Source organism: Myxine glutinosa, chromosome 1 (assembly GCF_964187855.1).
Source record: "Myxine glutinosa chromosome 1, kmMyxGlut1.1, whole genome shotgun sequence".
In the NCBI taxonomy this organism is placed as follows: Eukaryota; Metazoa; Chordata; class Myxini; order Myxiniformes; family Myxinidae; genus Myxine; species Myxine glutinosa.
The window spans coordinates 430166679-430181313 of NC_136261.1; the positions used below are offsets into that span (position 1 = coordinate 430166679).

Sequence of the window (14635 nt, forward strand, 5' to 3'; positions counted from 1 at the left end):
CACAGATATGGCAACAGTGCAAGAAATCCTCAGAGAAGCTCTGAACATCATGTCATCACTTCAGCTTGAGCGTATACCGGTGGTGCTAGACCAGGCACTATTTGCTAAGGTGACCGAAATAGCATGGAAAGATGTCGATCGATATGGAAGAATCGTGCTCATGATGGGGAACTTCCATACCATCTGTAACTTCATGTCGAGCATTGGGAAAATGTTTGGAGATGCAGGCCTTCGGGATGTAGCTGTTGAGTCAGGAGTAATCGCTGAAGGTTCCATCAACAGGGTTCTGGAAGGCAAGCAATACAACCGTGCTGTGCGACTCCACAAGTTGATGTACGAGGCACTAATGCGCATCATTTGGAAGGGCTTCCAGGTGTGGATAGAAAGCAATCATCCTGACAAGGAACCCCAGATTCGAAGCACTGACCTCAAAATTCGCAGCATCAAGGAGGATGTTTGCCACGAGACTCTCGCTGCTGCTCTCGATGATGATTCATGTGTACAGAGCTTTGACATGTTCGCGAAATACCTACATTTTCTGCGAACCAAACATGGAGACCTGGCTCGCTTCTGGATGATGTATATTGATATGGTAGAGACCCTGCTGGGGTTGATTCGTGCGGATAGAGAAGGCGACTGGATGCTTCACTTGGCTTGTGTCAGAAGAGTGATCCCTTGGTGTTTCGCAATGAACAAGGTGAACTATGCTAGATATCTACCAGTGTACTATGCACAGATGACGCAACTCCACGAAACATGCCCCGAGTTGTACAGGCATTTCAATCAAGGCTACTTCTCCGTACAGCTTAGACCAGGGAATCCATTTGCCAGAATCGCTGTTGATCAGACAACAGAAGAAACAGTAAACAAAGATACGCAAACAGCTGGAGGAACACGAGGTTTTAGTCTTCGACAAGGGGCTGTGTCACGATACTATCTAACTGCAGAAAATCGGGCTACTGCACTGAGGCAACTACGAGAAACTATCCTTGTGAATGGCAGCGACACATCTCACGCCAAGCACCCTGACTTGTCTACTTCTCGCATCAAACGTGATGAGTCTGGCGTCACAGCTATCTGTGATCTACTGGAAAATGACTGGACCAATCCATTCGCCGATGATCCGTCATGTCTTCTCAGTATATCTACCGGAGCGGCTGCGAGGGAGGACGTTTCTAATGACCTACTCAACACCCTGCAAAAGGGGGAAGCGGCGTATCAAAGCTTCCAGAAACGTCTTGAAGAGGGAACAGGCTTTCATGACACATTGAACAAGCTAAACTTGAAGACCTTTGGTAAGATCAAGCAGAAAGTTGTGAAGGGCACAAACAAGGAGATCGTCCTGAGAGCTGACAGACAACTGTTTGCCACCATGATACTCATCGCCAAGACAAGGAACCTCGACATGCAACTTGTCCTTTGTCACCCACTAGGGCCGTTACCATGGTCTTTGGCAAACGTTGATGGGTCAATGAAAAAAACGAACAAAGCTGCACTTGCGAAACACATGGAAGGTCTTGTGGAACCAGCCGAGAACGTTGACAAGCGAAGTGCAACAATAATTGATGCGATGGCTCTCATACAAAAGATGCATGGCGAGAACGACACGTTCGAAGAACTATCTGACCGCATCCTTGCTGCAGTGCTTCAAGCTGGTCAAGGCAGTGAGCGCATCGATGTTGTCTTTGACACATACACAGAAGAATCCATCAAAGCAGCTGAGCGTGTGAACCGCGGTTCAAATGAAGGCATCAGTTTCAGCGAGATCAGACCCGCACACAAAATCATGAACTGGCGGCGTCTCCTTGCTTGCAGCCAGACAAAGGAGAAACTGGTTGTGTTTCTGGCGGAGTCGTGGAAACATGAAACAAATCGCGAAAAGCTAGGCAACAGAACACTGTATGTCACCTGTGGTGAAAAATGTCTGGTACTGACCCGCGATAGGTGGAAGTTGGTGCAAGCACTCGAATGTAGCCACGAGGAAGCAGACACGCGTATGTTTCTCCACGCAAAGCACGCCGCTACCCACTACAAGACGATCATCTTAGTGGCAGATGACACCGACGTTCTGATCATCAGTCTTCATCTCAGCAGAACCATCGATAGTCAGCTCTTCATCAGACGAGGAACAAAGGTTCGAGTCAGAATGATCGACGTTGGAAAGTTGGCTGCGGTATTGGGGTCTGGAGTTTGCAGTGCATTGCCAGGGCTTCATGCATGGAGCGGGTGTGACACTGTGAGTGCTCTGGCTAGCCAAGGAAAGATAAAGGCTTTGAAGCTTGTGCAAGCGAATGAGCTGTATCTTCAAGCATTCACAGATCTGGGATCTTCGTGGAATGTACCAACAGACATCTTCAATAGCATACAGGCCTTCACGTGTCAGCTGTACGCCAAGAACACGAAGATCGTCGGTGTTAATTCGCTCCGTTATCACATGTTCTGTGCAAAGAAGGGCCAGATCGAATCTGGACAATTGCCGCCTTGTGAAGACTCCTTGATGCAGCATACGCTTAGGGCCAACTATCAGGCGGCTATCTGGCGACGCAGCCTTGAAAACCTACCAGACGTCCCAACACCATCAGCAGGACATGGTTGGGAACTCGATGATGGCGGTTCGCTCACAATCCGATGGATGGCGGGTCTACCAGCTCCAGATGTCGTCTTGAATCTCATCTCATGCACATGCAGAAGGACGTGTCGACCGTCAGATTGCTCCTGCATACTGAATGGGTTGAAGTGCACTGTTGTGTGTAAGCTGCAGGGATGCTCCAACATGGTGCAGGATGATGCTATCGTGGCTCAGGATGCCAATGACTCTGATGGCGACTCTGATGATTAACTTTGTGTGCACTGTATATTGTATAGCATATGTTGTTCTCTATTATAATGCAGGCCAAATTGCCTGAAAATCTTTATAGACAGATAAACGGTTTAGCAAAATGTATAATTTGGAAGATCATACCGGTGTTATTTGACTAAAACATGACATGTTCAATGATACCTCCGCTTGCTTATTAGGAATATACATCGTATGGTGTTAAAATCAGCTCCATACGTCTTTCCAAACTCTAGTAATGAATAATTAATATAATTGGCGGCCATTTTGAAATCCAAGATGGCCACCAAAGTGCAGATTTCCTATGTAACAATTTCCGCCTGCTTATTAGATATCGTATGGTGTTAAAATCCTCTCCGTACGACATTCCTAACTTGCGTTATCGTCAGAATAGATAATGCCAGCGGCGGCCTAAGTCATTTTATGCCTCTTTACATTTATTTGTTGTAAACTCGTGGTGGATGATATGTTTTAGTTTTTGAGTTATTTTTATAGACAGATAAACGGTGTAGCACAATGCATAATTTGGAAAATCATACCAGTGTTGTCTCACTAAAAAAAGTACAAGTCTAATAATAAAATATTGAAAAATATATGATTTTTTTTCGATAATTGATTTTTATAATAATTAATCTAAAACAAAATGCTTCATATTATTTTTTATTTAGACGGTACACATCGGACGTATATTTAGTCGTCAACCGCACATCGATAGCTAGTATAGAAGTCCAGATACACGTGCAACAATGTACCCCACCAAATGGGCATTTTCGAGCTGGGTGGTTTCAAAGATGGCGTCCATCCGGGCACTAAGCTACCGTTCTCAGATGTCCATCACACCTTTTCTGACACTTGAGACATTGGTCTAATGGAAAATCATAATGAGAATTACTCCCCCCGCCGGAGCATTACTTTTGGTCTGGCTCAAGGACTATTTATCATGTTTTATGTGTCAGTTTGTCTTTTTGTGATCAATGTTAGTTCTTTCACGAGCCTCGATCTTGTATACAAAAAAAGAAATAATTACCTACTCAGTTCGGGTTTTCTTGATCATTCGTATTCGCTGTTGCCCCAACTATCACTGGTACAATTTCATGTTTCTTCAATTTCGAAATCCTGTTAACCTCATTTGTCATATCCTGGTATTTAAGATTTCAATTCTCATGTATGGATCTTCATATGCGTTTTCAATCTGACTTTTCGAGAGAAACCATTATCACATATCGAGCATTTGTGAGGTTGCTCTCCTGTGTGGATCCTCATATGTGATTTCAAAAGGCTGTTACGAGAGAAACCTTTATCACATATCGAGCATTTGTGAGGACACTCTCCTGTATGGATCCTCATATGCTTTTTCAAACTGCCTTTTTGAGAGAAACCTTTATCACATATCGAGCATTTGTGAGGTTGCTCTCCTGTGTGGATCCTAATATGTGATTTCAAACTGCCTTTTCGAGAGAAACCTTTATCACATATCGACCATTTGTGAGGTTGCTCTCCTGTATGGATCCTCATATGTGATTTCAAATTCCCTTTATAAGAGAAACCTTTATCACATATCGAGCATTTGTGCGGTCGCTCTCCTGTGTGGATCTTCATATGTCTTTTCAAAAGGCTGTTACTAGAGAAACCTTTATCGCAGACAGAGCACTTGTGGGGTTGTTTTCCAGTGTGGATCCTCATGTGTATTTTGATGTTACTTGTTGAAGCAAAATCCATTCTGCACACATTACACTTGTAACGTATTCGTCTTTCTGCAACCTTTTTGTTTTTGTTTAATTTAATATTGATCTTGGTGTTGCGAGGCCCAGACATACACTTGTATTTTATCGGAAGTGAGCCTTGATGTTGTGAATCTTTCTTCAAAAAATGCTTCATCTTCACTGTCATGCTGCGACTGGACCTTATTTGTCCCATATTACTTCTGGAATGTTCTACAGAAACAAACAAACAAAAAAAATCTTTTTTTAAAATCAAAATCAAAATGCAAAATATTTAACACTTCTCCGAAGATTACATATTTTTTTACATCTTTTACATTTCCACTCACCAGTTGCAAAACAGGAAGCACTTCCGTTTGTCATGTGAATATCATCTGAACCTTCCTTTGCAGAAGCACATTTTGAATTTTTTGTGACAGATGAATCATTCTTGTGTTGTCTGCCTTCCACCTTTAAAGGATAGACATCACCTGTGTACAAATTAGCATCAGTCGTTTGAAGGGAAATGGGATTGATAACCATCTTGAGAGTTCATAGAACATGTTACGTCATGAATGTATTCTTAAATTTAAATATAAACATTGGGGCAATACCCCTGTGTGCTCACCTGGTAGAACAAAGCCATATACTACACTGACTAAAGGTATTTTAAACCGTATCATGGCGTTTTTAACCAATTTCAATGGATGCTAGAAGATACGGCAGCATGTACAATCATACTAACGTAATCACAGAATTTGAACAAACAAACAAAAAAAAACTATTTTGGGGGCAACCTATCCCCTTGCCCCCCCCCCCACCCCCTCCACCGTTGATTACCATTTTGTAAATGCCGTGAACAAACGTTGGTACATCATGGGTCATGAACAAAATGTTGTGGTTTCATTGGAATTGTATTGTTGCGGATATGAGGACTGTATTTTTTTGATTGTGTGTATAGTCAGAGAGCCTACTACACTCTATTTCAACCCATAGCATACAAAAGGTTTGACCCCCTAGAGTTGTTGGGGGTATCAAGCTGAGTAAAAAAAAGTATGTAAGATTGACCCCCCCTGCTGGAACTAGTCACCAGACCCCCCTAAAATGACCCCAATAATGGGTTATTTCAACCCATCTCATACATGGACCAAATTTGGTTACAATATAGTGTCATGTCAGGACATTACAAAAATGTCAAATCTAACAACTTACCCTGCTGGAAAGGTGATGTTAGACCCCCCGCAAAGTACCCCCCAAAATGGGTTATTTCAACCCATCTCATACATGGACCAAATTTGGTCACAATATAGTGTCATGTTAGGACATTACAAAAACATCAAATCTAACAACTTACCCTGCTGGAAAGGTGATGTTAGACCCCCCGCAAAGTGCCCCCCCCTAAAAACGGGTTATTTCAACCCATCTCATACATGGACCAAATTTGGTCACAATATAGTGTCATGTCAGGACATTGCAAAAACATCAAATCTAACAACTTACCCTGCTGGGTAGGTGATGTTAGACCCCCCCCCCCCCCCCGGCCCCAAAGTACCCCTGTTTCAAGCCATCGTTTACATGAACCAACTTCGGTCACAATCATGTCATCAGGGTTAGTTAGCTGAAAATTAATATCACAAATCAAATAAAGTCAGCATACACTACAAGTGTTGGTTAATGAAATCAGCATACACACTACAAGTTACAACTACAAGTATAGAAGTTTGATTTAACTATTAATCTCCATTGTAAGAGGCTTCTGAGCTTTATTAGTTAATCTTTGTAATAAGATTAAACATTTTAAATTTTATCAAACCAATGCATTTCAAATAATGTTTGATTGTTAAACATTTTAATATCCTCTAATGTGGAACAAATATCAACTTTGTTATCATTATTAACCAAAAGAAGAGGGGAATGTCAAGAGGAAAACATAAATTCTTCAGATTAAGTTTCCATACTTACTATATGAAAGCATGTTGCTTAAAAACTGGAAAATCTAGAATATGCAGTTCCTCAAGGAGGGGCTCGTTCAGTATCTGTGAAAGTTAAATACAAAATGTATTTGCTATTTGACCATATAATGCTCATGAAATTTAGGATAGTATGCCTACAAGTCAATCATCTCTGATTGGTTTCATTCAGGCTTCTATTATTATATTATATTTGATCATGTCATGCTATTATAAGTGCATCAACAATATTTTATTGGTTGTCCTCTATTGGCTTCCGTAGTTTACAAAAAATATTACCAAGGAGGGCCTAGCAAGGTCATTTGCATACTTTTACTAAACTAGGGGCATTAAATGATGATGTATGTCAATGTACAGACATGTCTTAAGCTGTTAAGTTGTTACATTTGATAATTTGTAATATCCTGATGACATGATTGTGACCGAAGTTGGTTCATGTAAACGATGGCTTGAAACAGGGGTACTTTGGGGCCGGGGGGGGGGGGGGTCTAACATCACCTACCCAGCAGGGTAAGTTGTTAGATTTGATGTTTTTGCAATGTCCTGACATGACACTATATTGTGACCAAATTTGGTCCATGTATGAGATGGGTTGAAATAACCCGTTTTTAGGGGGGGGCACTTTGCGGGGGGTCTAACATCACCTTTCCAGCAGGGTAAGTTGTTAGATTTGATGTTTTTGTAATGTCCTAACATGACACTATATTGTGACCAAATTTGGTCCATGTATGAGATGGGTTGAAATAACCCATTTTGGGGGGTACTTTGCGGGGGGTCTAACATCACCTTTCCAGCAGGGTAAGTTGTTAGATTTGACATTTTTGTAATGTCCTGACATGACACTATATTGTAACCAAATTTGGTCCATGTATGAGATGGGTTGAAATAACCCATTATTGGGGTCATTTTAGGGGGGTCTGGTGACTAGTTCCAGCAGGGGGGGTCAATCTTACATACTTTTTTTTACTCAGCTTGATACCCCCAACAACTCTAGGGGGTCAAACCTTTTGTATGCTATGGGTTGAAATAGAGTGTAGTAGGCTCTCTGACTAGTATTATTATTATTGTTTATTCTGCGCCTCCTGCCTCCGGAGCTGTGTAAAGGTCAAAGGGCGTCCCATAATTAGTCCATAAAGCATCCACACCACAGCCAATCATAGAATACCCCTGTTCAATAGCTTATATCTTATTATGTGTTTTAGGGTAAGGCTGTGTCTCCCATTAATTGAAATACTCCATTGCACCAGTGAAAGAGATAGATTCCCTTCATTCCCACTCCCAAAACTTTCATTTCCCCTTTCGTCTTTGCCAGGCCTCGAGTGCCATTGCCAATTACCTCCCTTCCAATTGCCGCCATTGACCACGAGGCAGGGTCGGAGAATAAAGGCGGGTCCCCACCTCGTCATAAAGGGGAGGAGTGAGTCAGCCCCACTCAACCAACCACGAACAAGGGGTTGGACTTGGAGAGGGTGTGGAGAGAAACATCGAGGAGGTTCGCGAAGGTTGAGGGGCGGGGCCTATATAACCCACGGCAGGGCGTTTCCCAAAGAGATGAGCTTTTACAGAGAGATGAGAGGGAGTCCAAGGAGTTGAGTCCGAGAGAAGTCCAGAGTTGAGCTGCAGATCGAGCCACCGAAACTGCACTTACTGCAGCTCGAGCCACCGCAACTACATTTACTGCAGCTGGAGCCACCGAAACTGCAGCCACAGCAGCGTGAGGCCTGGACGGCAGTTTGGAGCAGGGCCGCGAAGGAGCGGCGGCTGCCCACGAGTCGATCGGCTGCAGGACCAGTTAGACCTCCCTATCCCGCCAGCCATCCATCTCCCGCCAGTCCTATCATCATTCCCCGCGTGAGTCTGTCCTTGTTTGTTCTGTCCCTGGGTTAATTAAGACTGTAGGTAAGCTAGCGTTGCACTGTGTATCTAATCTCGTCTGTAAATAAACGTGACTGCTTTCTTCTTGATTATATGTGTAAATAATAAACCCAGTTACTCTTCTTCTTCTTCTTCCTCTTGCATTCGGTTGCTTTAGAGTTTTCCCGATTGAATAGCGGTGGCGCGATCCGGCCAAAGTTTGGGGCAAATCGGGTATTAGTCGGGGAATAACTGTTCGGTCGCGGTAATACCACCGCTCGGTCAAAATAACATCTTAACTGCGTCCGTAAAAATTGGTGTCTGGGAGTGAGATACGGACCCGAAGCGCGCTTAATGCGCTCAAAATTACAAGCTGCTGGAAATTTGTGTTGAAAAGCAAAAACCCGAATTTTGAAATCGCGCCATGGCTGGTCAAGGCGATCGGATGCCGGTGGGTGAGCTAGAGATAGACCGGGTGGAATCGACCCAGGACCTAGGGGAAATGTATGTGGATGAAAGAGAGGAGGAGAACATTGGCAATGTGGTTGAGAGGGTATCAGACGCGCAAAATGGCGCTCTCACGCACGAGGTTTCAGGTGTGCAAAATGGCGCCTTTGCGCACGCGGTTACAGCGGCACCAAACCTAGCCACGCCCGCGACCGTAGCAGCGCCGCCGGTGAATTGGGACCTCTTTATGATACAAATAAAGGCGCTCATGGTCCAGACAAGTGAAGACCTGAGGAATGAATTGGGGAACCGGATGGATGCTCAGAGTGAGCAAATGAGGGCTCAGAGTGGGCAATTGGGGGTAATGGGGGGCGAAATGGGGGGCAAAATGGGAGAAATGGGGGAACGGCTAGAAGCTAAGTTTGAGGGGTTAGACAACGGGATAAAAGAGGTAAAGAATGGGTTAACGGGGGTGGAAAATAGAATGGCTGCCCAGGAGAATCAGTTAGAGGGGGTGAAAAATGGGTTAATGGGGTTAGAAAATAGGATGGAAGACAAATTGTGGGAAATAGGGGAGCAATCCGCCCGGGAAATCGAACAGATGGGGAACCAGATGGAGGAGATGAAAGAGGAGATACGACGAGGTGTAAGTGAGGAGGTCTCGGGGGTACGCGAGGAGGTAAAGCCAGGCGAAAAGCGTATAGAGAAAGAGGTGAGGAATAATACGGCGAGGTTACAAGGGGGAATAGAGGGTCTGACGAAGGGAGTAGAACAGCTGACAGTGGGACAAAAGGAACTAGTGGACCAAGTGGAAAAGAACACGGCAATAATCGGGGTGTTAAAAGCGACACAAAAAGACATTAAAAACGAATTAATAGCGACACAGAAGGAATGTCAGATGGTACATGAGGGGTTGACGAAGAAGTTGGAGGAGGTGACAGAAGTAATGGAGACGAAGGACCGAGAGGTGAGGACGCACATAGAAACGGTTAAAGTGGCGTTAGAGGAAGAGATAGAGGGGGCGCACAGGGAGATGAAGGAAGTAAAGGAAAAATTAGAGGAAGTGGAAGAAGAGGTGAGTGAAATTAAGAAGGGACAGACAGAAACTAAAAGAGAAATCCAGGAGGAGGTGATGGAATATGTGCAAGGTCGGTGCTCAACTCATAATGATGTGCTCGCTAACCAAATGAAGAGTTTGCAGGTGGCGAAGGAGGTGAGGAGACGAGGTGCCAAGGTGAGTGGCGATATAATCGGAAATGTACATGATGTGAGGGGAGCTTCAGTCGGCTTGGGGGTTGTTGTGGACCCGAGTGTTCGTGAGAGGCCGTTGGTGAAGTGTGCGACAGGTCTGGTGTGCGAAGGAAGAGGTGTGCGAGAATGTCCGACCATGGGGTGTGTGAGGAAAAAGTGCGCACCGAGGAGTGAGTGTGCTGTCGAGAGTGAGTCGGTCGTCGCGCGTGTGCGAGGGAGCACATGGAAGCGCATAGTGAGGAGTGTTACAGAGGATGTAACGGGAGAGTGTGCCGTCAAGAGTGAGTTGGTCGAAGCGCGTGTGCGAGGGGGTACATGGAAGCGCGGTGTGGTGAGTGTTACAGAGGATGTAATGAGAGAGTGTACACCTGTGGTGAGTGTTACGGAGGAAGTAACGAGAGAGTGTGCGCAAGAGTGTGCGCGCGAAAGGTGTGTAACGGACAGGTGCATGGGGAAAGAGTGCGCTGTCAAGAGTGAGGGAGAATGCACGCTTGTGGTGAGTGTTACAGAGGATGTAACGGGACAGTGTCCGCAAGAGTGTGCGTGAGAAAGGTGTGTAATGGACAGGTGCATGAGGAAAGAGTGCGCTGTCGAGAGTAAGGGTGAGTGCGTTGTCAAGCGTGGTGGTGAAAGTAGTGAGAGTGACACGGCGCGTGAGTTGGTTGTGACAGGTGAGCGAGGATGTACACCTGGAATAAAAGGATGCACACCTGGAATGGTAGAGCGTGTGTGGGAATGCACGCGGGAATTGCTCGTGAGGCACGTGGTTGGGTGTGCGAGTGAGAGCACACCTGTGATTGTCACAGAGGAGGTGACCGAGGAGGGGGCGCGAAGAGGTGTGTTGGTGAGGTGTGCGAGCGATGAGTGCGTGCAAAGGTGTTCGGTGGTCAGGTGTGTGACCAAGTCTGTGAGCGGAATGAGTGTACCGAGGTGTGTACGAGAAGGTACGACGAGGAGCATGGGAACAGCTAGATGTATGAGCAAGAAAGGGGTAGCGTATGCGTGTAAGCATGCAGGTGAGGCATCGACGGTAACCGGGTTAGCGGTTAGAACGACATTTAGCCGAATCGGGCCCTCGGTGCGTGCCGGGCTTCGCGTGCCGCGAGGACCAGCGGGGATCCGAACCGCGGCGGGTCCGAAAGGACCGCCGTACGCGATCCACGCTGGGCCTCGCTTTGAACGGCCGCGTCCGTGCTCCACTAGGCAGAGCGGGCAGCCCGATAGGAAGGGTCGTCATGGCGACCACTTTTTATTGAGACGTTCCGGCAGGTCGAGATCGGGCAATTGGATGGCTCGGTGCCGAGATGGTGCGTGGGATCTCGGCCCGGGTAAGCCTCCTTTCCTGCACCGAATGTCGGACGCATCCAACCGCCGGTACCAAAGAACCCGCATTCATTGCTCGGCTGTACGAAGCCGGGCTGTAGACGTGAATTGGCGCACCGAGAGGGTCTAATAAGTGGACGGTGATGATGGTGATACTGATAGTGTTTTTGGATTCGAAATTTTGGGAGAGAAAATTTTTGATTTGTTGGAATTCGGAAGAGCAAAATTGATAGTGGGACCTCCCCATGTGATGGGATGGCCAATCCACCATCCCTCACAGGGGGGGGGGGCAAAGGAGCACTAGATTATGGGGTTGATGGCAGTGAAAACTAGCCCGGGTGGGTTAGGATATTGTGTGTAGGGACCTAGAAGATTGACATTAGGTAACGTTAAGGTTAGGTAGTGACAATGACACCTGTAGTGGGGACGCAGGTAGATTAGAGTGGATGATAATGATGGTCAGGTGTGTGGTGGTCAGGTGTCAGGTGTCTTCCCTTTAAACTAAGTATGTGCTTAGTTTAAAGGGAAGACGGGGGGCACTAAGTTAGCAGGGCAACAGGTAGTTCAGATGATGCCGTGTGAGTGTTGGAGGTGTATTCAAGTGTATTGAGCAGTGTGTGAGGATTGAACAAGTGCAACTGAACAGGTGTGTGGAGCAGTGTATGAGGGAGAGAAGGTGATGTGTATTGTGTTGACCAAATGGTCCAGGAAGGAAGGAGGGTGCACGTGGCACCAGGTGTGAGTGCACAGGTGTGCACCAACAGGTGTGTGGAATACATGGAGAGTGGAATATATGGAGTATTGGAATGGATGGTCGTGGAGTGAGTATGGTGGAAACTGTAGAGTGGAGTGGATGGTGCGAAGGTGTGAATGGGGGAAGAATGGACCCCCATCACGAATACCCGGGGAGGGTAGTTTAAGTGTTAGGTAGAGGGTACAGGTAAATTGTGGTTGGATATTGGCATCTGTGGTACGAGGTGAAAGAATGGTACTTGGATGGGTGCATTAGTGTTGTGGAAATGGCTGGGCGTGTAGCCTGTTAGTGTGTGTGTGTAGTTAAATGGGCACTCCACCACTGTGAGGATGTCGGCCAGGTGAGGCTGCAGGTGGGCTCTGGGAGCCGGTAGAGTTGTTGTGGATGGGGCCCGAGGATCCGGAGGACGGACCCAGGTAGCCCAGTGCCAGAGGGCACCAAGGGGTGACAGAGCCAGGAGGGGCCTTCCCCAGTTAGATAGGTTAGGGTGAGGAGCTAGGTAAGCTCGGGTGGCAACTGCAGTGGTGGAGGTGTGCAGGTGGGTAGACCTGCTGGGAGAGCTACACGTCACAGCCCAGAAATTGTGCAAGGGCACCAGGAGATGAATCGGGGGAGTGAGACCCCAAATTGAGAAGCACCACAGTTTGGTCAATGGGAATTGGTTTTTAGAACCCATAGTGTAAGTTGGCCAATGGATTGGCAGGGAGAGACCCCGGGTAGTGTAACGTGTGTTAATGTCATTTGGAAAGTAGTTAGGATGAAGTCTCCTCGCACCATCTGCATCCACTCACCTGAGGTGACAAGTACTCCACACCATGCCATGTTTAATTATTTTTGATGCAAATGTTTGGATTGTGAGACGCATCATGACGTGGGTGTGACATTGTGCTTTGTGTTCCATCTCTTCCTCCTTATGAGGATTGATGACGAATTGGGTGATGGCAAATTTTGGTTAGAGGGATTATGGTGACGAATTTGGTATTGGAGAAATATGGGGCAGACGAGACATTAGCGACGAATTTGTAAATGTGTAGATTTTGTACATATGGGGTAAGGGGAAGGGTAGTGTAGGTGACAGGGGGTGACGTACGGTAGGGTCGAGCTTTCTCACTTCGCCCTCCATACGCATTTCGCCTTGCATTGCCTTATTGATGTGTACCCTTGTGACCTTACCCCTCGCTCATTTGTCTCTTTTGTCTCCCACATGACCTGTGCGCCATTGGGCGCCGAGGGGAGCGTGCGTGAGTCCTCCATTGTGCGCCCGGAATTCCCAGAACCAGCTGTCTGCATCGATGCACCACATGATGGACCACATGCCTGTGGCCGAGCACCACGTATGGACCCCATGGGTTGGGGCATGGCCCCTCTGCTGGAACCGGCCATGAGGGCCCGAAATCTTGCTGGCGGACCTTGGCCACAGGGCACCGATGCCCCACAGGTGAACCACACTAGTCGGCCCTGTGGGCCATAAATAAAATAAAATAAAAAGGACACATTGGGTGCATTTTTCAGTCACATAGGCCACCAGTAAGAAAATGAAAGAAAGACAACAACTGGAAGACAATAATAATAACCAGCAGAGGGAGCCAAAGAGCAAGAGACCACCTGCAGGGTTAGGGGTTGTTGAGTTTATTTTTATGCATTGAACACTGATGAACAATGGTGACTGCACCGATTGGTGCTTGAGGGTGTGTTGGTGCATTATAGGTGCTTTCATGGTGCATTGATGCAGAGCAGACTGTCTCCCCCCAGAAAGAACAATTACAGGTCCTGGGTTAGTTTTGTAAATAAAAGCAGAGTCATTGTAAATAATGCTCCCCACCGTCCGTGTGTAGTTTGAAGACCATTCCGCAATTCGGTTAACTGTGGGCATAAGTCTGTCAGGCAGGGTGCAATGGAGCAGCGGGACACATTTATTTATGTTTTAAAAACTGTCGCACTCAGGGTCAGGTTAAAAGTAGAGGGAACTACACCTACGTGTCACACTAAATAAAAGTTGTAGGCCCGGGATGGGCCTAAGAGGAGGAGGGTGCAGTGTTGCGGATATGAGGACTGTATTTTTTGGATTGCGTGTATTATTATTATTGTTTATTCTGCGCCTCCTGCCTCCGGAGCTGTGTAAAGGTCAAAGGGCGTCCCATAATTAGTCCATAAAGCATCCACACCACAGCCAATCATAGAATACCCCTGTTCGATAGCTTATATCTTATTATGTGTTTTAGGGTAAGGCTGTGTCTCCCATTAATTGAAATACTCCATTGCACCAGTGAAAGAGATAGATTCCCTTCATTCCCACTCCCAAAACTTTCATTTCCCCTTTCGTCTTTGCCAGGCCTCGAGTGCCATTGCCAATTACCTCCCTTCCAATTGCCGCCATTGACCACGAGGCAGGGTCGGAGAATAAAGGTGGGTCCCCACCACGTCATAGAGGGGAGGAGTGAGTCAGCCCCACTCAACCAACCACGAACAAGGGGTTGGACTTGGAGAGGGTGTGGAGAGA

At 46.4% G+C, this 14635-nt stretch overlaps 1 protein-coding gene across 1 annotated transcript in view; it reads right to left on the minus strand.

Annotated features, from left to right (window-relative positions):
* Positions 1-14635, minus strand: part of LOC137419067 (uncharacterized) — a 246618-nt gene that overhangs the window by 197152 nt on the left and 34831 nt on the right. The window contains exon 3 of the mRNA XM_078770678.1: positions 4887-5027. Within this exon, the coding sequence (XP_078626804.1) occupies positions 4887-5027 (141 nt within the window). The remainder of the gene's footprint in view (positions 1-4886; positions 5028-14635) is intronic.